This window comes from Cheilinus undulatus, linkage group 18 (assembly GCF_018320785.1).
Source record: "Cheilinus undulatus linkage group 18, ASM1832078v1, whole genome shotgun sequence".
NCBI lineage: Eukaryota > Metazoa > Chordata > Actinopteri > Labriformes > Labridae > Cheilinus > Cheilinus undulatus.
In genome coordinates this window covers 4,276,550-4,302,641 of record NC_054882.1, presented here as the reverse complement: position 1 = coordinate 4,302,641, position 26,092 = coordinate 4,276,550, and the positions used below count along the sequence as shown (strand labels likewise).

The 26,092-nt window shown below is 40.7% G+C and overlaps 1 protein-coding gene across 3 annotated transcripts in view; it reads right to left on the bottom strand.

The window, feature by feature from the left end:
- The window catches only part of slc8a3 (solute carrier family 8 member 3), a 240,700-nt gene that overhangs the window by 50,903 nt on the left and 163,705 nt on the right, over nt 1-26,092 (bottom strand). For all 3 annotated transcript variants that reach the window (XM_041812574.1, XM_041812577.1, XM_041812575.1), the window contains exon 3: nt 22,181-22,287. In XM_041812574.1, the coding sequence (XP_041668508.1) occupies nt 22,181-22,287 (107 nt within the window). The remainder of the gene's footprint in view (nt 1-22,180; nt 22,288-26,092) is intronic.

Genomic DNA, 26,092 nt, shown 5'->3' with positions numbered 1-26,092 from the left:
CATTAATTTTCCTCCTGCAGCCGTGTCTAATTTGTTTCAAACTTAATTTTATGGTTTGTGCGTCTGTTGTGACTGGATTGAGACGTCTGCCCATAATACTCCTCATGTGTTATCTCTCTTTTGTTTTGGTGCCTTGTTTTATCTCCTGCTAATGCTAACTCAGCCAAGCAGCTGACTGTAGGGATTTCATGGCTTGAGGCAGCAGAGTTTGACTTCAGTTTGAAATTATGCTCATTCACTTTGTTTAAAAGAACAAGACTAGGTAAAAACCCAGTATATGGCTGACTTCAACTAACTGGGATGCCTGTTGAAAAGCCTGGAGGGACACTTAACGCCAGATCAACTGAATATATTTGATAATCATGTGGGAATGCTCCCATAGACAGTGTCTGGGAAGGGCAGGGATTTTCAGGAAATCTTCTGATGGAGAAAATCTGTGTACATTCGAGTGCAATGCCTTGACAATGTATGGAAACATTAGATACTTCATGAAAACTGAAGCGTGATCATCGTACTGTGAAGAAATCTGTGGGTGATTCAGAGCTCAGACAGGTTCGTCCAGATAAAGGTATAATGAGGACGGTTTCTGCCAGACAAATTCATCAGATTAAGACAACAGCTGCTAAAATGCCATTACAAAGCAGCACACAGGTATTTGAAGCTGCTGGTGCCTCTGGAGTCCCACTAACCTCAAGGTGTAGGATCCTCCAGAGCAGGGGTGTCAGACTCAGTCACAGCAGGGGCCGAAATCTGAACTTGGGTCTAACCTGAGGGCCTAACAGGGTCCATATTTAACCATAAAAGGTCAACCTTATTTTCACCAGAAATAAATTATGGGGGTAAAAAACTTTGGCACTGATGATAAATGATTTTGCAATTAAAAGGTGAACATGATAGGTTAAGAACCCAAAATATGAGATAAAAGTCAAACTTATAAGTCGAAAAGGTAAAAAAAATGACTTTTAAAGTTCAAATATTTTTTTTAAAAGGCAAAATATGAGATAGAATACTTAAACCATGGATTTTAAAAGTCAAAAACTGAGATAAAATTCAATATCAGGATTTTTAACAGTCAAATGTAGTAAACATCAAAATCAGGAGTTTAAAATGTCAAAATATGAAATAAAATTAAACATCATGAGTTTTTAAGGTAAACAAAATGAGATAAAAGTTAAAGTTAGGAGTTGAAAAAGTTCAAAACGTGAGATAAAAGTCAAAATCATGACTTTAAAAGATCAAAAAACTGAGATAGAATTAAAAATCATGAGTTTTAAAGGTAAAAAGATGAGATAAAAGTCAAAGTTAGGAGTTAAAAAAGGTAAAAACGTGAGATAAAAGTCAAAATCAAGACTTTAAAAGGTCAAAATAAGATTTGAAATGTAAAATTATGAATCTTGAAGGTAAAAATATGAGATAAAAACTCAAAACCAGAACTTGTAGTCACAACTGTGAGATGCAAAATTTAAAAGGTAGAGAAAACAAGAAAAGCACTCAGAGAGCGCAGACCTCCGCCATTAGCCCTGTCTCCCAGTAGTAAAGAATCCTTCAAAAAATTCCTGGATCCAGACAGTGATCCGGATCAGTCCTAAAATCTAATCAGCTCTTCCTTATGCCATTTCTGACATTCCCAGAAAATTTCATCAAAATCCGTCCACAACCTTTTGAGTTATGTTGCTAACAAACAAACAAACCCTGCCGATCACATAACCTCCTTGGCGGAGGTAACAAGAATTTCTTTCCCATGTTCCTGACTTTTTACTTTACTGTTTACTTTTTTTAATTTTTATGACTCAACAAAGATATTTTAAATCATCAAGGTTAAGTTGACATTTTTATACTAGAGGAAATCTGCAGACCTCATACTGGTGGGCCTGCTCTAATAAAAATATATCATATGATCTGGTGGGCCGAGTAGAACTGCACCACGGGCCGTATTTGCCCCCCTGGCCTTGAGTTTGACACCTCTGCTCAAGAGACTTGCAGTCGTGCATCATGGATGGAGTAGTGGATGCTTGGTGGATAGCCACCATGTCCCAACAAGGCTGTGACATCAGCAAGGAGGTAGTGGGGTCTTGAGCCGGTGGCCCCTTTAGGGTCCCTGAAGGGTTTCTGACTGACCACTTTTTTCCATGGTACAAAAAGAAGAACCATGCTTTCTGTAGCAAAATGATCTTCATGCATGACAATGCACCATCTCATGCTGCAAAGAATACCTCTGTATCATTGGCTGCTATGGGCATAAAAGGAGAGAAACTCATGGTGTGGCCCCCATCCTCCCCTGACCTTTAACCCTACTGAGAACCTTTGGAGCATCCTCAAGCTAAAGATCTATGAGGGTGGGAGGCAGTTCACATCAAAACAGCAGCCCTGGGAGGATATTCTGACATCCTGCAAAGAAATTCAAGCAGAAACTCTCCAAAAACTCACAAGTTCAATGGATGCAAGAATAGTGAAGGTGATATCAAAGAAGGGCTCCTATGTTAACATGGAACTTGGCCTGTTAAGATGTTTCTGATTGGAATAGCTTTGATTTGAGTAAATATGACCTCCTAATGCTGCAAATTCAATGACTGATCATTTTCAGTTCTTTACCACCAATAAAATGTTTTGAAACTCTGTTGTGCTTAATAATGTGGAACAGTGCATTTTGAGTTTTTATTTTTGAAAAAACAAAAAAAAACAAAACAAGTTATCATTGGGAGGTTTGTTAAAAAAAAATTAAATTATGCTCAAAAGGTTGATGACCTGAAAATTATACTGACGGTCATTTGCATCAACTGTTTAGGAAAATCTGAGATTTGCATAATAATTTGGAACACAGTGTATGAAAGGTGTAAATAAAGTGCCAGTTTCTTATAGAAATGTAATGTTAGCAGACAAAAACAACAGTAGACGAATGTATAATTAATGGGAAATACTGATGGACATCTTAATAATTTCCTTATACATATGCATAATTTAGTTTTAGACTGTAAAAATGGCATCATGCAGAAGAAGGCCTGTCCTCTCAGCTGAAGTCTAACTTTCCCATAATGCCTTCAATGTCACCGTCCATCCACTGAGTTTTTTCTGCTCCGTCTAACTCAAGCTGAGCGAGGCCGAGGTCCTAAGGTCACGTCCCTGAATCATCTGCCAACAGGTGCAGGGGTTAGTCCTCCTGCGGGGAGCGACAGCTGTTCCCCATCGCTCACTCACCAGGTCCCACTGCCTCCGCCTTCGGTTTCCAGAAGGAGGGCAGAGCTGCAAACTGATGTTGGAGCAGCAGAGACAGCTACAACAGCAGGTATTAGCAGATTAGAGGCTCCAGTGTGTCATTAGAGGAGGCAATAATGGATCGCTTTGTGGGAGGTTCTTTTGTGTAACGATGCATTCAATTGCATAAGCCCTCGTTAGGAGATGTATTAGGCCTGTGCTGAATACAGTTTAATTGAGACCCGTGTAAAATGTGTCATTCAATCTGCAAATCACATATAATCCACTGATCTTCAGATGGTTACTTCCTGTTTGCAGCTTGTTCTCTTCTAGGGTAAAAGCAGCAGACCTTTCCCAAAGGATGCTGGGTAACAGATGTGTCCTTACATGCTGCTGTTGTTGTAGGAGGTCTCTGAGTACAATCATGTACACAGGAGCATAATCCACCGGTTACACAGCGCAGAACAAAGACGGGTTCTCTTTGTTGAAGCAGACCGAGCTGAGCTTAAAAACACTAAAACAGAGATCACAGAGGTGATGTGAAGCAGACGACGTCCTCCAGACTGAGGACAAAACCATGCCGAACAAACACGTCTGCTCTTTTACCGCCTTTTCAACAACACCATGACATATTTTAAGATGATTCAACCTAAAAGCACACATTTATATGCCGCCTTCAAAAAGAATAGAAAGACTTCATAGTCTACTTCTGCAAGCAGAGGCAGAAAAGAGTCTGTGACTCAGAATGATAGCCTTTAAAATCACAAGGTAGCAATTTAAACAGGCTATAAACATGGTTTAAAACCTAAAGATAATACCATACATCTCTGAATAAAGCCAGGGCCTTACTTACTAAATTAAAGAAGGTACCAGGCATTTATATGAGTGAGGGTTATTATTTGGAGGCGGGCCTTTATTTCAAACTCTCTCAGTAGTTCTTGCAGCACAGGCCCTCGATCCTTTCTGCAGGTTAACGCCTACATATCTATGCTGAATGTCTTCACTCATGATATTATATTTCTCATCACCACTATCGTGACCTAAGATATCACAGTTAACAGTTTTATTACAGTAGTGGACACGGACCCAACTGCAGTCAAGATGGACGACATGGGCGTCGCAATACATCCAATCCATGCTGGAAGTCCCAAGCGGAAGTTTCTTCTTCGTCTTGGACTCAGCTGCCAGTGTTTGTCAGTCTTTTTCATGCCTAAGCTCAACCCTTGGTGCTGGATCTCAAATATATCACCTTCCCCGCTGCCTTACCCTGAACCTAACCACTCGGGTTTTAATGCCTAAGCCTAACCTTAGACGTACGGACTTCCAGCTGAGACTTCTGGTATGGATTGGATGTATGTCGGCCATCTTGTCTGCATCAAGGTACTCTTGCAGTAGTGAAGAAGCTCAGTGTTATTTCGTGCAAGACATGGTAGTCATACACCCAGCCATGATCAGCTGACAGCCAGCTGATGCCAATTATCACCTCCCAGCTCCCATAGCCAATCACAGCTCATTCTCTCCACACAGCGGTGTATTCAAATACGATGTACTTCTCACTAATCCCTGCTTACATTAATGCTGATGCACCATGCTGCTGCTGCTGGCAAAGCTTCCCCTCCTCCACCCCAGCCGCCTCCTTTATAGCATAAAGCACTGATCATCAACTGGTGGCCCGGGGGCCATATCAGGCCCCCCAAAGCTTCCTGTCCGGCCCCCGAAAATCATTAAATTCAGAAAAGGAGGAAAAGAAGATGTTGTGGTTTAAGAGTATCCTTTGGCTTTAAATGTCTGCAGCTGTTAAATCCATCCTACAAACAATTGAAATAGAGTTAGAACTTCACATTCGATCAGTTTTTACAGAAATGTACTTTTCAGTCATACTTATTATATACTTCAAAAAAGGGGTAAGGCTGGTAAAAGTGTTGCAAAAATAATGGGTGATACATGGCAAAATGGGTTGTGGAGTGGCACAAAGGGACAAAAATTGGTGGAAAAAGTGGTGAAAATGGGAAAAAAGGGGTAAAAGTATCACAAATGGGTCAAAAGTGTCAAAAATAGTACAAAAAAAAATGAAGAGGTGTTAAAAAGTGTCAAAATAGAGAGAAGTTGAACCGAGCGGATAAAACATGTTGGAATAGTGGTTTAAAACGGGTTAAGAATAAACAAAAAAATGGGTTAAAGAGGCAAAAAGTATCAAAAATGTGTTAAAAGTGGCAAAACCAGCACAAATAGCCTGGCAAAATAGTGGAAAGGGGTTAAAGAGTAGTGAAATGGGTGAAACGTGGCAAACATTGATTTAAATGTTGCAAAAATTATTTGAAAAAATGTAATGAAAACAGGTCAAAAAGTGTCAAAAAGGGATAAAAGAGTGAAGGGGGTAAAACATGCAGGAAAAGTGGTTTAAGAGGGGTTAAAATCTGGCCAAAATTGGTTAAAAAAAAAAAGGAAAAAAGAGGCAAAAAGTATCAATAAGGGGTTAGAAGTGTCAAAAAAGGGGGATAAATAGGGATAGATCTTGCTGGTAATTACTAAAAAGGTCCTGTGTTTTGAAAGAAAATACAAATACTACAACACTAATATTTCAATCAGACCAAAATATTGATTTAACTTCTGTTTATTTGAAAGTCCGGCCCCCAGAGTTTCTGTCGACAATAAATCTGGCCCTTGTGCAAATATACTTGATGACCCCTGGCATAAAGCTTGTTGCACCCTCATATTCAGATACATGCCACTGCTTCTGAACTAATTTCCTTGTATTCAGTATGCATTGTCATTAAAGTTTCTGTCCATATGGTTGTTTCTAGCCATGCACTCCCTGGAAAGTGAAGCTGACTGACTAACCCAGGGAGGGTCTTTTGAGCAGAGCCTTCTGCACCAAGTAAAACTGTAACACCCATTTTGCATTTTGTCTGTTTTTTGTCATGGAAAAAAGGCTGTTGATGAACATTTTAAGTCATGGTTTTAGTCGACGAAATTAACACTGGATTACAACAACTGATTCATACTACAAAATTTGCAAACACTTTCATGTCATCTCTGAGCAACAGAAACTCCCACAGTCTGAGTTTTTCTCCTCTAGCTGACAGTTGGTTTGATTTAAATCATGCTGGTTCTTTGCTGGCCTATTGTTGTGATATGGTGTTGTTTGTTGATAAAAGTTGGAGCTTTGTTTTCTAGAGAATAATATCTATTTCTTTATGATGAACAGAAGAAGAGCTGTCATAAATTGTGAGGTTATTGTATTAAAAATGCCAGCAAAAGTCTGAGGTCCTTTCAGCACCACGGTGAAATGGACAGCTCCTCTGTTCAGGTGATCTCAGGACTCTGACTGCCACAGCGCTGTCCATGGTCCTGATATCTTTCCTACTGACCTTTTTACTTTCCAAATACTACAACAACCGCCACACATGGCCACACATGATCAGATTTATACTTTTTAGTATAAATGTGTGCGTCTGCTTCTTAAGGAGCACAAGGGCCTGTTTTAATAGCTTATACTAGGGCCGGCTGTAACGACACTATGCCACTGACTCAGAGGGAGAAACAAAGAAAAGATTGATGGCTCAGACAACGGCACTCAGCTCGAGTGAAATGAAAAAAATTAAAGTTCAGGAGAGGACAAAAGGTCAGAACAGGCAGAGCGGAAGACCATCCCCACCATGGGGATGTCTGCAAACCTGTGATTTCTGCTCATTTACACACTCAGAGCTTCAGCACATGCATCTAAAACTTTATCTGAACAGAGTGAGTGGTGGTGTCAGCACAAGGACTTTAAAGTTATCTTTTAGTTTAAAAAATTTAGATAATTAAGCAAATCCCCAGGTAATATTCGCAGTGTTTACATGCGGTAAACACTCCTGTATTTTTGCTTTACTGTAAGAGTGCCAACCCCCCGGCAGCTTCACTGTGACCTCCTGGCGTGTCCACTGGGAGACCCCGTGCCATCTGTAATGGCTGGTGGTGCTGGCGATAAGGAAATGGAGTCTTTATCTCAGCCCAATTAGGCAGCTAATTGATTCAATAGCAGTCATTTAGAGTTCCTCCAGGCCTGGGATTGAGCACTTCAGGCCTTTGAACAGACGGGAGATCCCTGAGGACCAAGAGCAGAGCGCCCACAGAGACTGTAGATTATAATCTGGACTGAAAGCATCTTAATGAGTCCATAAATCACAGCAGAGATTAATCTGAGTACGGATTTTAAATTTACCCACACATAGAGTTTGTTCTGTAGGATTTTAAGGTTTGTCTGTCCCACATCTTTTCATCTGTTAATCATTAAATGTGTTCAGATCAAGCCTGAAGCCCAGGGAGAAGGAGAGGCAGAGCAAGTGGACAACTTATTCATTGATCATAATCGGCATCTATCTCCTATGATCGCTTAGGGAGCGGTGGGCCTGGTGGATATGGCGGTTCTTTTCCTTGCTATCCAGAGATGACTGAGCCTTCTTCCACTCTTTTATCATGTCTTGTGTTGAAATTAGAGGTACTGTCCTGAAATAGTCCCATTTGCATTGAACTCCACTTGGCTGTAGGATTCCTCAAGGCTCCATTTTAGGCCCCAGTAACTTTTTATTAGATATAAATTATTTGCAAATCTAGAAACAGACTCTTTGAATGCTTTGGTGGATGTCTATTAGATGCGAACAATAGAGAAGAAGTTCTTTTTGGTGAATCTTAACTCCTGGAAGGTTTCGACAGTGTTCTTACCATTGCTCATTTGGAAAACATGCAGGTGAAATTTTTGATAGCTGTTTTAAATGTGATCAACATACCTGCTCTGTGTTTACGATGTGTTTGTTTCAGCTGACTTTCAAATTTGCCATACTTTGCCTGCACTGTCAACAGCATTATTTTGCCTTTTGAGGTTGATTTGTCATTTATTTTAACATGATTCCATGATTTTATTGCTTCTGCTATGGGTGAGTACATTAGGATGTTAATAGTTTGCTACAAAGGATGTGTGGTTTCATGTAAAATTCTGTGGTTTTTCACCTCAAAAGGGAACTTTTTTTTTTTTTGTAGATGGTGCCGTATCTCTGTGCCTTATCTACCTCCCAATGATTTTTCCAGTGCCACAGTATGAGACGTAATGTTGAAATAGTAATAATATACTATCAGGAGTCTGTACATTGTGCTGTATTTTTGCAGTATTAATGCCTTTTTGATGCTTTGCATGTTTTTCCGGTTGTTTGGATCAATCTGCTCTGCGTGGATTGATGCGGTTTGGCAGCTGAAAATAGGGCAGAGTGGAGTGGTGCTTCTGGGGGGAGTTGGAAATGGACCGGAGGTTATGCAGTGGAACTGCAAAGATGGACTAGAAGAGAGCATTTTGATCAGCAGTGTGCCTTGCAAGCAGATCATTGCCTAGGCGGAGGATGTGGAAATTGGAGGTCAAGCCTTATCTCCCTCCAAACAAATTCGATAGTTATCCACATGTTTGTAACTGCTCATTAAGAGTATTGTAATTTGTTGGAAACTGGTACTGATCAGTGCTTGTTTTGCTGCTTGCAGCTGGTCCAGAATGCGGCCACTGGCCCTCTGACTGGGAAGAGATGACGAGATCATATCCCACCAGTTCTAACGTAACTCCTTTGGCTTCCTGTCAGCTTCTGGATCCAGTTCAAGATTCTTTAACTTGTTTTTATAACTTTGCATGGGCTGACACTGCAATACTTGTCTGAGGTGTTGCATCAGCATGCTCCAATCAGAGCACTACAGTCAACACATCACACGGGTTTAGATGATCTGAGATGTTGGCAGGTTACAGAGCCTTTGTGAGTGTGGAACACTTTACCAATCACTATTAGAACTGCTTAAACCAGCGTTACTCAACCAAAGAGCAAACTGTTGAAAAATACCTTTGCAAGAGCCACAATCTAAGTGGTAAAAAGTGGGTGAAAGTGGCAATAAAAATAAGTTAAAGCTGGCAAAATAGGTGAAAAAGCTGCAAAAAAAAAAGGTGGCCAAAAATGGGTGAACAGAGGGAAAGCAGGGAGAAAATAGCAGAAATGGGTGAGACGTGACAAAATGACTTACAATGGCAATAATGGTAAAAAAAAAAAAAAAAGAAAAAAAGAGAAAATGAGTGAAAAGTGACTTAAATCTGCAAAATGCAGCAATAAGGTTGGAGAAAATGAGTGAAAATAACTAAAATTGGCAAAACGCAGCAAAGAGGTGAGGGAACATATGTGAAAAGTGACTAAAATTGGCAAAAAGTAGCAAAGAGGTGGGGGAAAATGAGTGAAAAATAACTAAAATGGGCAAAAAACAGCAAAGAGGTGGGGGAAAATTAGTCAAAAGTGACTAAAATTGGCAAAAAGCAGCTAAAAAATTGGTGAAGATTAATGAAAAATAACTGAAAATGACAAAAAGGTTGGGGAAAATTGGAAAAAGTGGCGTGTAATGCAAGAAGCACTTTAAATGGGCAAAAAGCAGCAAACAAGGGTAAAAATGCAATTTGCGAAAAGCAAGATAAAAGAGACAAAAAGGGCACAAATGTGCAAAAAACTGCAATAAGGGCAATGGAAATATACAGACAAAAAATAAAGGTTGACAACTGAAGCCGACTGCATAATTGTGGGAAACAAATTGCAATTCTGAGGTCAAAGTTTCCCTTCATAAGGTTTTCTGGGGGAATAATATTTCACATGTAGACAGAAAAGAGCCGATATCATAAATGCAAAAGCAGCAGAAACTGCACTAAATTTCACCTTTACACCAGGCGATGACTTCTAAACCAGGACAAACCCATGAAGACCACTTTTATAACTCTACATCTGTTCTGATGTGGTTTATGCCCATTTTAATAGTAATTCAGGACTGGATCAGCTCTACATTTTTGGTCAAAGTGCTCCAAATCTTATCTAACATCTATCTTAACTCCACATGTAGACGCTGCAGGATAATAAGGGCATCTTCAGAGTAATTCAGCTCTCTTTGTGGATGTTTTCTGTAGCTTCTGTCTGAGAGATCAGAGTTGTTTTGGCTTCTCTTCCCTCTCATGATGACTCACAGCTCATTTAGGGGTAATAGATGTGTCCGTGTGCATGTTTGTGTGGACAAGGAGAAGGCGGTGCACCCGGCAAAGCTCAAACAACACGAGAAGAGCCCTCAGACGCCATGAGGGCTCTCACAGACAGGGGGCTGACACATTCCCTCACATGGGTCTCATCTGAGAGAGGTCAGGGGTTTAAATCCTAAAGTCACGCACATATGAATGCACAATCACACTGACACATGATAATATAATACTGCTATCAGACACAAACACTCACAAGGACGCACAGAGCTCTTCGGCTGTTGTTTCTCATCAGTTTTGTGCTCACAAGGAGGAAACGGGCTGAAATAGACGCCCACACAAACAGAGCTCTACATGAATGATGACGCCGCTGATGCACACTTTCTGCAGTGTCATTTGAAGGTCTGCCCTTCCCTCTCCTCCCTCCACCCCCACCGCCCGTCTCACATCTTCTGATGACTGTCGACACTTTGGAACAGCTCACTTTGTCCTCTCTTTTTTCCTTAATCTGTCCGTTTTTATCTTTTCTCAGCACTAGCGTTTGTACTTCAGACCTCGCCGTGACAACTTTGGGCCTCGGGACGGAGACTCTTCAGTTTTAAAGGTCACGGTCTGTGAGGGAGTTTCTGACTTTCCTAGAAATCCATCTTCAGGGAGCATTAATGCACAGACCTTGGTTCTTGGATAATTCACCACCGTCCGCTTCAAATGTTACAAGCTGACTGATGTGACTGGAGGTTTCTGTGAAAGCTGTGAGACGAGAAATCCCAAAACCAAGGCAGGGAAATCAACTCGTCTCTGCCTGGGATCTAAGATTTAAGTCTTGAGCTGCATTTCCAACATGGGAAGTTTTCAGGGGACAAGAGACCTTTGAGAAACTCCTCTGCTGACATGAAGGTCAAAATTAGGTCCAGTGTAAATTATTTCATGCCCTAAAACGTCCCTGCTGGTGGAGACAGCACTTCCATTTTGCACTTAGTTCTTGCAGCTTTTAGCAGTGGGATGAGGCCGACACTCACGGTTATGTAAAGTTCAGTGACTCTCTGTTAGTCTTTGTTATGTCTCCTCTCTCCGTTTCTCCTCTACTCTGATCATCTGCTTCATGCAGCGCTAAAAGAGCCGCATTTGTCAACAGAGCGGTCAATCACATTCATTAATACCATTAAAAGTACAGTTTCAGAAACACTTGGACAGTTTTCAGCATGATAAGTGCTTTTTTATGAATGCATGGACCATGTTATGTAAAATGTATTTGATTTATCTACTATTTTAAAGTTTTACCCAGGCCTCATCTATTAACCAGGAGCACATGGAGCTTAACATTTATGGACCTTTAACCCTCAAAAAAAAAAAAAAAAAAAAAAAATACAGTAAGAGTGTTCCTGACCAAAAAATTGCAGCACACATTAATAACAATGAAAATAATACACATTAATATATATATTTTTTTTTCAACTTTGTACAAGTTTATGTGCAAAACTCTGCTGCAACCCTGCTGAAAGTGCTGCCACTTTCACTCATTTTCCCCATCCTTTTTGCTGTTTTTTGCCGATCTTACTTATTTTTCACTCATTTCCCCCCACTTTTTTGCTGTTTTTTGCCACTTTTACTCATTTTCCCCATCCTTTTTGCTGCTTTTTCCTCATTTAAGTCACTATTGACTAATTTTCTCCAACCTTTTTGCTGCTTTTTTCCCATTTAAGTCACTTTTGACTAATTTTCTCCAACCTTTTTGTTACTTTTTGCCATTTTTATTTTTTTCTCTAGTTTCCCTGACTTTTTTCTGCTTTTTGCCAATTTTACTTATTCTTCACTCATTTTACCCATCCTTTTTGCTGCATTTTCCCCATTTTAGTCACTTTTGAATAATTTTTTCCATCATTTTTGCTGCTTTTTGCAAATGTTAGTAATTTTAATCTTGTTTTTGCTGCTTTTTTCCATTATTGTCCCTTGTGAGTCATTTTTTGTCACGCCTCACCCATTTTTGCCAATTTTCACCCAGTTTTCTACATTATATGCCTTTTTGCCACTTTTCCCTCATTTTATGCTACCTTTTTCCTGCTTTTTGCCAATTTTAGTTATTTTTCTCTAATTTTTTGCTGCTTTTTATTTTTTAACCATTTTTGCAACTTGTAATTAACTTCTTGTCCCACCTCACAAATTCTTGCCACTTTTCAACCAATTTTCTACATTGTATGCCTATTAGCCCCTTTCCCCCTCATTTTTTGCCACTTTTTTGCTGCTTTTTCACCCATTTTTGCCACTTTCACTAATTTTCCCCAAACTTTTTCCTGTTTTGCCAATTTTAGTTCTTCTTTTCACTAAATTCCCCCTCACCTTTTTGCTGCTTTTTGCAAATTTTAGTTGTTTTCACTCATTTTTTTGCTGCGTTTTTATCATTATTGCCACTTGTAAGTCATTTTTGTTTCACCTCACCCATTTTTGCCGCTTTTCACCCAGTTTTCTACATTGCATGCCTATTTGCCCCTGTTCACTCATTTTTTGCCACATTTTTACCTATTTTTAACCCTTTTTGCCACCTTCTACTTATTTCATTGCCACTTTAACCCATTTTCGCCACTTTTTTAGATTGTGGCTCTTGCATAGGCATTTTTTCAACAGTTTGGCTCTTTTGTGGAGCAGGGATGAGTGACGCTGCGTCACCTTTATGATGAATTATTCTCTACCATTCAGCTTATGCTGCCACCTGTAGGAGGTATCAGTGCAGTAGAAAGCTAAGTAGACTGATATGATCCATATCAGCCAATCTCCCTCATAGATGGTGAGTATCAGCAGCTAAAAGCCTGCTCAGGGCATCCTCAGTACAGCCTGTAGTGTTGCAGCAGCAGTAACAGTGCCGCGGCTCTCCCTGCCTCCTCACCAGAGGTGCTAATGGTATCGACCATTTCAGTAGAAGTTAGAGAAAGGCATCAGTGCAGCCGGCAGTAAACAACTCCACTCTGACAGGTCAGGGTGACTGTGGGTCTGATTACTTTCATTACTCACACGCCGTCCAGAGTCAGACCTGCAGCCTCAGGACTCTCACACACCTGCAGATCTGCAATCAGCATCACAGAGTCGCAACAAAAGTCCAAAATCTGCAGTTAGTGATGTAACTGGGAGAAATAAATAGAAAGATCAGAGCGTAAAAATGAGAACAGACACTTATTTTGGTGTTGCTATTTTGGTTATCTATAATAGAAGAGTAAAGAAACAAGTCTGAGCTGCAAACTATCGTCTGCATATGAAAATGGAGCGAGGCTGCTGCATATTAAAAAAAGCCAAAACAGAACAAAGACTCTCATCGAATATTCATCAATTCTGCTCCTGCACTCCAGCTTTAATAAGGAGAAAAACAAACCCAATCAGCCCCACATCAGCGGCTGGGAACAACAATATAATCGACACATTATATATGAAAAGTGAGGAATTATCATATCATTCACATCAGTGGCAGAGAGCAGCAGCCAATATGTAACCTCTCTGTTTAACTGGGCCTGCTGCTTTTTCTCCAACTCTGCATCAAAGTGAATTTCATCAGCACGAGCACATTCATAAAAGATGATCCTGCATGAGAAATAATACACAAAAGCTTTTTCATTACGTCCTCATCGTATATGGATCAAACATTTATTACCCGATCAAACATTCATTACCTCCTGCATTAAAGGAAGTAAGAGTCTCGTATTACTCATTGTCAGCGCAGGCTGCTCTTTCATTAGCACCACAGTTGTGTTGTAATCTTTCTAGGATTAGAGGGAGCTACATTTTAATCAAAGAGTGAACAAAACACACACAAATATGTCAACAGAGAAACAGGAGTGTTACTCTGATACTCTACGATGACTTTGGCTGACCTCTGAGAGTCAACAACCCCAATTTAAGCCCACGTGACCCAACAGTCTGGCTTTATTCTTGTCATGTAACGTAGGCAGCAGAGAGCACGGCCATGCAGAGAGTTCTAGGTGAGGAAGATGAGTTTGTGTGATGCAGGAGTTGACTGGGAGCCAGTGAAGGTGGAGGAGGGTGGAGGTGATGTGCTGCCAGGTCTTTGTGCAGGTGAGAACCTTGGCAGCTGAGTTCTGCACATCCTGGAGCCGATCCAGGGCCGTGTTAGGAGCCCCAGACAGGACTCTGTTTCTATGTTGGCATGTTTATATATACCCAGGGCCGCCCACAGATTTAGCTGGGCCCCAGACAACCCAGAGACCCCCCCCCCCCCCCCCCCCACTGTCCTGGCTGATGGTTAGCTGGTTTAAGAGCAGAAATTATGTTAAACTTACTGGATGTTAATTTTGGAATGTTTGTGCTGCTTTTTAACCTCTTTTCGACATGTTTTCTATCCATTTCTTTTGCCACTTTTATTCAATTTCAGCTGTTTTTCACCCTTCTTGCAATCTCTTTGACACTTCTTAACATCTTTTTTTATACACTAGCTCCATGTTGCCCACAGGTTGGCAACCTTTATCCCATTTTACCACATTACACCAATTTATGCCAGTGTTTTGCAATATAATGACCATTTTTGCTACATTTTCTTGCACTTTGTGTCCAATTATGCTACCTTTTTGCAAAATTAAAACGTTTTTGGCTACATCTCATACATTTTCATTGCATATTTGCCACTTTGCACATACTTTTGCCAATGTTTGCTACATTATGATCATTTTTTCTTCCTTTTTGACACTTGCCTTTTGAAGTTTTTTTTATTTATTTATTTATTTATTTTTTTTACAATTTTTGCCTTTTTTTTCAAATTTTGAGCCATTTTTCCACATTGTGCTAATTTATGCCACTGTTTTGCAATACAATTACCATTTTTGCTCCCTTTTCTTGCACTTTGTGTCCATCTTTGCCACCTTTTGCAAATTTATAACCATTTTTGGCGACCTGTTTTACACTTTTATCCCATTTTTTGCCAATGTTTTGCTACATAATGGCCATTTTTTCTTCTTTTTTGAAACTTAATTTTCCATTTTTGCCGTTTTTAGATTTTTTTGCCCTTTTTTTGCAAATTTTGACCCATTTTTCCACATTGTGGCAAATTATGCCATTGTTTTGCAATATAAACACAATTTTTGCTACCTTTTTGCACTTTTATCCCATTTTGCACACATTGACTGTGTTTTGCTACATTATGGCCATTTTTTTTTTTGCCAGTTTTAGCCCATTATTTTTCATATATGCACTTATTTTCCATTTAAGCTGTCTCTGTTTCTTTTTTCTTTTTTATATTTATGTCTGACACCCTGCTATTGTTAACATGGTTATTTTGTTTGAAGAAAGGGGGTTTACATTTGGAAGAAGGTTATATTTCATTCCAGCATAAATAAATAAAAATCTTTTTTTTGTTGCTTTGATGACAGTTGTTGTTTATCAGGTTAGAAGTAAAGCATAGTTACTGCAGATTAACTTTATAATGAATTATGGTTTTGCTGACCTTCATGGGTCCCCAGTTTGGCTGGGCCCCAGAAAGCTCTCCCCCTTATCCCCCCCTTATGGGCGGCCATGTTTACCCTCTAGGGCTTGGAACAATGTGAGTGCAGGCTATTGGCGGACTGTGGAGAGGGGACAATCATATTTCGGCTCAGTGCAGGGTAACTGTGCCCAGTGCGAGCGCTCCTTTCTTATCTTTATGCAGGATTCACAGGAGTCTCACAGAAAACACGCCAGGGTTCACTTTCTCTCCCCTGTCAGTGAATGACCAAACAAAGCAGCTGTTTTGATCTCTTCAGACTGAGCCTGGCCCATGGCAAGAGTCATCCTTGGCTCCGGCTGTCGTTACCTGTCTTCGTCTCTCTCCATCTGTGCAGATTTCTCTCTTTACTCTTCTTCCGCTGCAGATTTTCTACACCGTGTTTGTTGAACAAAACTCTGCAGTCTTCTGCAGGAAGCTCCCTAGATCTAAAAACAGAGGGTACTTCTGAAGAATGGCATGTGTGTTTATCGCTGTTCTGTTCTTTTTCTGCATGCACGTGAAGTTCTGGTTGTTCTATTTTTGTTCACATTTCTGTTTTACAGAGAATAAAAGCTGACCTCAGCATTCAGGCTGGATGATGCTTCATTCTACAGTTAGTGTGTATGAACAACCATGCATTCACAGATGCATGTGAGCATCATTCAAGAACACAGGCTCATATTTTAAACTGGATTTATTTTACAGCCGGTTACAGTACAAATGTCTATATTTGATTATTTTAAGGCTAAGTGTTAAATTTAATTCAGCATAACCAGCAGCAGGGCATGTTTGACTGACTGTTGCAAATTTCTGTTAACCAGGGGGGCTAAAGGCACGCCACAAGCAATGTTGCTAATTTTATTGGCACTTGTATTCCATATTTGCCACTTTGCACCAATTTTTGCCACTGTTACAAACATTTTTTTCCTTCTTTTTTTTGCACTTTATCCAATTTATGCCACATTACGCCAAAGTTTGCCACTGTTTTGCTTCATTTTTTGCACTTTTATCCCATTCTTGCCACTTTGTGCCTACTCTTGCAACAATTTTGCAACATTATAACTGTTTTTATTACTGTAACTGTATTTTATTACCTCATTAAACCTCCCCACAAGTGACTGGATTCAGTGTATAGTGGAAGCGTGATGGTAGCTTTTCAAAATAAAAGCAAAATGTACAAACAAAAGTTTCTCCAAATAATTCCTTTGCTATGTTTGTACTTTTTCTGAGGCTTCAATCCAATTTTTGCTGATTTTCACAATTTCTCCCTAAATGTTTTTGCCATTTTTGACCCATTTTTCCACATTTCGCCAATTTATGACACTGTTTGCAACATTATGGCCATGTTTGCTACCATTTTTTGCACTTCCAGCCCATTTTTGCCACAGGTTTGCAACATTACAACACATTTTTCTAATTTTATTAGCACTTCTATCCCATATTTGCCCCTTTGCACCAATTTTGCCACTGTTACAAACATTTTTTCCTACTTTTTTTGCACTTTATCCACTTTATGCCACATTACGCCGACGTTTGCCACTGTTTTGCTTCATTTTTTGCACTTTTATCCAAATTTTGCCACTTTGTGCCCATTTTTGCAACTGTTTTGCAACATTATAACTATTTTTTACCTCAATAAAACTCCCCACAAGTGACTATTCTGCCATAAATATTTGCTAAAACAAGGTGAATATGGCTCCATATTTACAGTGCAGGGGAAAAATAGATGAAACCTTAAATTTCAAAATTTTCCGTGTGTGAAACGTGCAGCATTGCTGATGCAGCCCTAACACTGACTGCCAGTTTGAAACAGCGGTCACAGCATAGGGACGGCAAGGAGCGGAACGGCTAAGTGACGTCCTTTCAAGAGTTTAAGTCCCTCTAATTTAGGATTAAAACCTGTTTCCTGTGAGCATTTTCCACCAGTAAAATCACAGCACTGGACAACATGAAAACCCCAGAAAGCGTGGTGCTAGCCCCTGTGAGATTTGGAGTTTAGGGGCTGTAGACTCTAGCTGAATGAATCTGCTACTGTGCTGGTCTTCTCCCTGCACATCACACTATAAAAACAAAGCTGTTAAATCAGTTATTATTAGTCGTTATGTGTGGGCTCTCTCACATTCTCAAAATGGGCTCAGATTAGAAAAATCTTTCATAGCGTGCCAGGCGTAAGCAGCACATAGTGACTGTAGGCTTTCTGTTTAAATATGTGTGTATATTTGCATAAGATTTTAAATTACAGGCATTGAGAGTGGCTCCTTTTCAGAGAAATGCAAATGAAAGATGTGAATGCACTCGTAGTACAAACAGCCAAAGTGACTGACAGCTCCTGTGTGTTTACCAGCATGTTTGTGTGAAACCTGTGCCAGCGCACAAATAAAAACATAAAAACATGAAGCGGAGCGTCAGGGAGCTGGAGGAGTGTTTGTAGCCGTCACTCATAAAGAGCTGCGTAGTAACGGCTCTGCATCATGACTCTGAGAACACGGGGGGAGCCAGCGCTCCTCAGACAGCGCTGCCAGGCCCAATAACGTAAACATAATGAGCTGGAGTGTTTGGAGGCAACAGCCAAGTGTGAGAATCTGCACCCTGCACACCAGCTTCAGAGCCTTCTCTCTCCTCCGCACGCCCGTCCATCCCTCCGACCCGCGGCCCCGAGAGCGGTTAGATAACACGGCGTTAGATAACGGAGCGTGAATCTTAAGAAACATGCCTGTTGGCTTCTTTCTGCAGACTTTAGCAACCACAAGCTGGAAACAAGACAAACTAAACTTCTGATGGAAACTTGCTCTGATCACTATTCTTCTACGTCATGCTTTATTCTTAAATTCACCTTACTGCAACATAAAAGAAGCTTCTGCTGTGAATATATAACCTCTATATGAACTGCATGAAGTCTTTAGGACTCAAAGATTTGACTGTTTTCCTCTTTTAAGTTCAGCATCAGTTTGAACTCTTATATCCGATTACATGAGTCTCAAATTTCCTCCTCAGATATTCACCACCACCACTTTTTCCAGCTGACATGGCTGCAGTGGGAAATCAAAGCGTTTCCAGCAGATTTCTACTTTTATTGCTTTGAATGGTATTATTTAACGACTGAGTCAGACACATCAACTTTTTAGCTCTGGCTAAGAAACCTTGACGAACGTGAAGCCTGAAAACACACTCTAAGACTTTGTTAAGTTGCTCCTGCATCGCTCCGGGCCTGATTCACCAAGAATGGATTGCAGCCACTAATGGCTCCAAAAATTGTTCATCATTTTCTCCCTCTATCTGCTCCATCTCAAGGTCTTAGGCAAATAGCACTAATGATTTACAAGCTCCACAACGGCCGTGAAGCTGCACTGCTCCGTGCAGTCTGTTCGTCTTTAAGGGTCTGAATATGGAGGCTCTCTGCACCTCCAGGCCAGAGATATACTTGCTTTAATTACACTTATGCAGAAGCATGGCTGCCATGCATCCAGGCCGGCCCACAGAGGTGGCTGGGTCTGTGGAAAACCCAGGGAATGGACCGTTAGAGTCATGATTTTTCAATAATATCAGTGCATGTGTGTTGGATTAGTAGCATTGGTGCTAGCATCATGGCTAACAGTTGCTTCATTTTGGAGCTCTAAGTCTGTCGAGCTGTTTCTGGCTTCTGATGAAGAAATAATTACCTCTGCCAAGGAGGTTATGTGATCGACAGGACGGATTTTGATGACTTTTTTAGGAAATGTCACAAAAGGCATAAGGAAGAACTGATTAGATTGTGAGTGATCCGGATCACCGTCTGGATCCAGGAATTTTTGTAAAGCATTCTTCACTATTGGGAGATAGGGCTAATGGCGGAGGTCTGCGCTCTCAGAGTGCTTTTCTACTGTTGTTACCACTTTACAACCAGGAGATGGCGGACATGAGTAACTTCAATCCCAGCAGCATTTTTGGGTGTTTCTATTCAAAGTTTTGGAGTTTATAGAGTTTGAAAGACGAGTTGGAGTGTAACAGAGAGAAAGACAGCGAATCGTAGCGAGAATACTCACAATGCTGGGAGGAATAGAGGAATATTCACCCTCTGCCATGACTTTAAGTCATCTGGTGAGACCATGGGTGAGACTGTCAGTGCGTCTGTTGGCACCGGCAGGCAATGCTTCCGCCATGACAGTCCACACGTAGTGAAATCAATGCTTTGCCTCACCGTGTTTCCACCCCACCGGGGAGGGAGTAATCAGCAAATGCCATGTTGGGGGGCACATGGGGACGCGGTGGGGGTATCTTGGGGGTGGGGGGGTTCAAAACACCACGAATAGTGACGGAGATTGGGAATGACAAACACTGCAGAGGTACACACGTGGTAGAAACCTAGAGTAGAAGCCATGGGAGAAAACGCACAGCCAATGGTAGTTGAGGGCACCTGGTGATGTCAGAATATGCAAATTAGATGAGTGAATTTACTCCCATCACAAAGTTTGGGTCATACTGAAGATTTTCTCATAAAACAGTATGCCTTTATCTCTAACCACTTTCAAGCTACAGCCTTTTGAAATCTTGATATCAAAATGTAATATTTTCTTGAAAAAACTTGGCGCCCAAAGGGTTAAGCTGTGAGAGCCATATTCACCTTATGAATATAAGGTGGTTATGTGATCGGCACGGTTTGTTAGTTTGTTTGTTAGCAACATAACTCAAAAAGTTATGAAAGGATTTTGATCAAATTGTCAGGAAATGTCAGAAATAGCATAAGCAAGAACTGATTAGATTTTGGGAGTGATCCTGATCACCGTCTGGATCCAGGAATTTTTGAAAGGATTCTGTACTATTGGGAGATAGGGCTAATGGTGGAGGTCTGCGCTCTCCGACTGCTTTTCTCATTTATTCTGTGCCACTTTAACTCTTTTCACCACTGTTCCTGCTCATTTATACCATGTTTTGCTACATTTAACCCATTTTGAACCACTCTCTAATTTAACTTACCAAATTTTGCAATATTGTTGCCACTGTCAACCCCTTTTTGATAATTTTTGCCCCTTTTAACCGTTTATGCCCCATTTGTGCAACATTTTAAATCCCTTCTCACCAGTTTTACCCTGTTTTGCATTGTACTAATCTATTTTTGCCATTTTTATCCAATTCGTGCCTCTCTTAAAAGATTTTTGCCACTTTTTGACACCTTCTCAAAACCTAATCTGTCCAGTTATGCAACATCTTTGGGAATTTTGCCCATTTAAACCCACTTTTGCTACTTTTTACACCTTTTCACCTTTAAAAATTTTTGCAATGTTTAACCCCTCTTGCCTGTTTTCCAGCCATTTTTGCCTTGTTTTTGGATTATAGTAATCCTTTTTTGCCAATTGTATCCAATTTGCGCCTCTCTTAACCAATTCTTGCAACTTTTTGCCCCTTTTATAACCCAAGTTTACAACGTTTTCAGCTCTTTTGACCATTTCCCAACCATTTTTGGCACTTTTATCCAATTCTTGCCACTCTTAAAGCTCTTTTCATTACATAATATATCCATTTTGCAACATTTTTGCCACTTTTAACCATTTTGGTACCTTTTCCCGCTTTAACTCATTTCATTTGAACCCCATTTTCACCATTGTTGCCTAATTGCAGTTTTTCCCAGAATGCATTTGAAAATTGGACACTTTTGCACCATGAGTGAAGTTACCCACTCAGTCAGATAAGCCCCGCTGGTGGGGACCAACTTCAACATAGCAAGGATTATGTACTGAACTCTGTAGAAGGGCACTTTTTGGGTCAAAGGTCACCTTACAGTCTTTGTTACTTTGAGTCGATCAATTTCAAGAGCTTTAGGAGGCGATAAATCAAAGTTAAAATAAGTGAAAGACAAAAGGGGAAACTGCAGTGGAAACTAAACGTGTTAAATCTATACTTTTACTTGAATCCTACTTAAATAATTTATTTCCGATACTTAAAGTGTGACTCAGATATCAATCAGAATAATCATGATTTTAATTTTTGAAGCAGCCGTATCTGACTAATCAGGAGCCAATTAAAAAAAAAAAAAGTTTATGGACCAGTTTGGGTCAGTAACATTTTTTTCTGCTGAAGTAATTTAAGATCATTAAAGGTCTGACCAGATCAGGGGTCCATGCACAAATAAATTCAGAAAGTCTTGAAATTTTAGCAAAAAATGAATTCATAAACTTGCTTCGACAGCATAAATCTGCTCCTAATAACTTCTCAAGAGGATGCAGACACCTTAAAGCAGCTACTGGACCCTGCATTATTTACAAGTGTCTTTATTTAACTACCCTCTGTGAGGGAGTGTTAATAATAGCAGCTCTGTTTGTGTTTTATGCAGATGACGTTGTGTTCTCAGTCACAGTAAAGGATGGGGAGAGTCTGTGTGAAGTATCGGTGAAGTATAAAAGCGTGGCCGTGAGATAGAGAACAAACAAGGATGTAAGAGTAGAAGGGGTCAGGGTAAGCAGGTGAAAGAGCCAGGTAAAGGTAAAGAAGAGAGAGAGAGAGAGGGCGTGTGAGAAAGACAAGAAAGAGAAATTCACCTTTCTGCAGACTCATGTCTACCATGCGAGGCTCGGACAGCTCCAGGAAGAAGTTCTTGTTTTTCTCGTACTCCTCATCGTCAATAATTTTCACGTGAATGACTTTGCTGCAGGAAGGAGGAGAGAAAAAGGAAGGAAGAAAGAGAGGAAGGAAAGAAGGGGGGAGAAGGAGAGAGAGAGAGAAAGGTTAATTTGTGATGGAGGGAAACAGGAAGTGCGCTGTAAGTCGGATTAATAATCAGCATGGAAGAAAAGGTTAGCAGGTGAAAGGTGAGCTCGCTGTCCGTCGCCGTCTGCACTCTGTCTGCTCATTGGCTGCCACGGGCGCCATGACAACCGCATTTATCACAGCATGTGATACGAGCAGAGCTGAAGAGCAGCAGGAGAATAAAAGAGGAGAGAGAAGTGAAAACAGCAGCGTGTGATCAATCAGGCTGTAAAATGTGTAAACGGACGTTTCACAAGGGCAGAAAGGTGAGTGAGCGATAAATGAAAGAAACTGTCGCTATCCAAATCGATTTTTATGGCTCCATGTTTCAGTCAGAACATTTTCAATGAGACGGCTGGCTGGACACTCCCCAGGACCCCCCCCTCCGGCTCTTTCTCTCAGCTTATTGCAGCTTTATTGCTCCTTTTTGAGCACAACGCCCCTTTAATGAAGTCAGACATCCTGAGGGTGGAGGTCTGGTGTGACATCATCTCACAGAAAACGACTCAATACGGGCCCTCGGCCCCGGCGGCGCTCTCGCCACTGATCGCCCTAATTGATCTTTTTAAAGAGTTATTGACGAGTCGCAGGCAGTTAAGTGGTCAGTATGCTCCCTGATGTGAGCACCGCGGTGTGTCACGGCGGGAAATCCCCGAGGAAAAGATTCCCTGGATCAAACAAAGATGACGGAGGAGACAACAGTGGAGACAAACGTGACGCTCAGCACAGAGAAAAACATGAGTCATCCATTAAAACACCAGACACACTGAAAAACATTTCACTCTTAGTAGTTTAAATGATGTTTTAATCTCAGCATCAGGGGCGTCTCCAGGATCCGTGGGCCCCATGGATACATCTCTCAACGGGCCCCTACACCACAGCTATATTATGCTGTTAAAATAGTCCACCTTCACCTGTTTATACCAAGGGTATCAATAAAATCACTACACAAACATTCATGTCGAGGATGTAGGAGCAAGGTGGTGTGAGGTGTGTTGCAAAAATCCAAAAGAAAATATATTTTCCTCACTGGAGTTAACATGCAGCAAATTTATTTTTATCAGTGGAGTTTAAGAGATCGTCAAGTATAAAGGTTGATTTCTCTGATCTTTATTTTAGTTGGCCATAAATACCAAGTAATGTTATAGTAATGAGTGCTAAATTTCCTAGATGTTTCACAAAAATAATAATTACCCGGTCATAAGTTTGCATTTTACCAAGTAATAACTCTGTAACATTAAGGAAGTATTTATCTAGTAAAAATGTATTAATAATCAGGTAGTTCCTCGTAATATTGTGGCAATTCTCTGGTGATTAAGTGGTCTTTTACTCTAACCCTAACCATGGTATTATTGCAGCAATTCTCTGCTAATTAGGTGGCATTTTAACGAGTAGTTCTTAAGAATGAGGTGATAATTTTCTGTGTAAGTTGTTTCTAACTTTACAGGTAATTTCTGCATTTTGGCCCATTAAATTAAGAGGTTCATTCCTGGATATATATATATATATATATATATATATATATATATATATATATATATATATATATATATTCAGGTTTATTTTGGGGCATTTTTGTGCCCGTATTTGATAGATGAGGACAGTGGATAGAGTCAGAAACAGGGACGAGAGCGGGGGAGAGACATGTGGTAAAGGGCCTCAGGCCGGATTCGAACCCGGGCTGTTCGTGTACATGGGGCGCGCCTTAAACACTCGGCCACCTGTGCCCCCATTCCTGGATATTTTTTGGGGTTACAGCAGTGGTTCCCAACCTCTTCCAACTCGGTGCCCACTTTTAAGTCTCAAAAATTTTTGCGGCCCACCTCCGACCCATAAATACGGCGGCCATATAATGCGTTCTCCGAGCACTTTTGTTTTACTGAAGATTGAACATAAAGGATTGAACTGAATACAGGAGAAACATGTTCCACAGTCGCTAACACAGCGTATGTAACATGTTGCAACACCTTCAGTATTACAGTTTTCATGGAGCTGTCCACACAATAACCTCTAGATAACAACAAAAGTTCCTCTCTCTCATTTGCTTGTCACATGTCTAATACTTGAAGGAAAAAAAACAAAATAATGAAAAGAATATTTGAACATTTTTAATATCCTTTGAAACGTAACTGAGTTTTAACATTTAAAACACTATTCTGTATATTTTTATTTTTATATAATTACATTTCTCCTCCCCTGCAAAAATCATACTATTTCGGAAATGATTTGACGGCCCACTTGCAATACCTTCGCGGCCCACCAGGGGGCGCGCCCCACAGATTGGGAATCACTGGGTTAGAGGGTTTAGTTTAGTGGATAAGGGTTAGAGTAGGTTTAAGGTTTGGGTTGAGGGTTAGGAGGTCAGGGTTAGGGTAAAATACTACATCATTATCTGAGAACGGACACAATATTACAGGGAGTTAAGCCTGATCTATACTTCTGTGTCGTGTTGATGGCGTAGCTACGCGTAGCCCTCTGCGTCGACGCGGACCCCGACGCCGTAGCCTGATGCGCACCTCCAAAAAGTCCTGACTACGCGTCGCGGCAACGCGGACCGCGAGGGCTGTGATTGGTCCGCCCAAAACGTCATTTCTTCATCCAGGTCCCTCAGTGGGTGAACCAGTGTAGTGGATTCACCCGTTCTCAGCCTCAACTCGTTAAGTGGTCGTACAGACCACCTCCGCAAACGTCTTCCCTGTCGCCTGCGCTTCAACATTTGCAACAAAAGTATTTGTTCATCGATATTGATGAGCTCAAACTCCAAACACACCCGCTCCACCTCGGTCGCCATGACCAGAAGATAAACAAGGATTCGGGTGTGAAATTACACACCCACACACACCCCCACACACAGCCACACCCCCTAGCGACATGGCGGTGTATTACAGAGTGAAGCGTCCCCTCGATGCAGAACTTCGAATGGTCAACGACGGCATCACGTCTACAGCGTACCTACGCCGTAGATGCGACGCAGAAGTATAAATCAGGCTTCACTCGATGATTAACACATTATTACACATGACTACTAAGTAACAAACCTGTCTGGGACATCCCTATATAACATTTCAGTTGTAAAGATGACATGGGGATAATTCAGTCTTTAATTGGAGAGACTAAATGATAGAAATCAATCATAAAAGTTGAGTGACATTAAGAAAATGACACATAAATACAAGTTTGCTGCAACAATCTGGACTAAAGTCAAACATCAGAGTTACGGATCAACATTTGTCTACTAAGAAAATGCAGAAGTTTAACCACTGACAACATGTTGACTTGGGCAGGTTTTGACCTGAACAGTTTCTATTATTTGGTTTCTACTATTCATGATCATATTTAGTCCTCAGAAATGGTTCCCTGCCAGCAGCAGACACGTCAACAACAGTCGACAGCAGAGCAGCTCGCCCTGAAAAAAGGATGACACACTTTATTATGAGCCTGACATCTCCTGGGAAAACTCTTTTCCCCTCTTCATCCGAGCGAAAACACAATTTGATACACGTGTTATTTAGTCGGAGCGTTTGGAAATGAGGAGTTGGGCTAATAGGAGAAGTGGCACGGCAGCATTTATTATGGATATGCTTGTGTATCGAGTCAAACAGCAGCTTGTTCAGTGTGCTTCCTCTCTGGCACAGAGCAGACGTTAAAAAGACACCAACTCTGTCTTTGAGGCACTCAGATTCAACAAGCTGCACAAATTTACG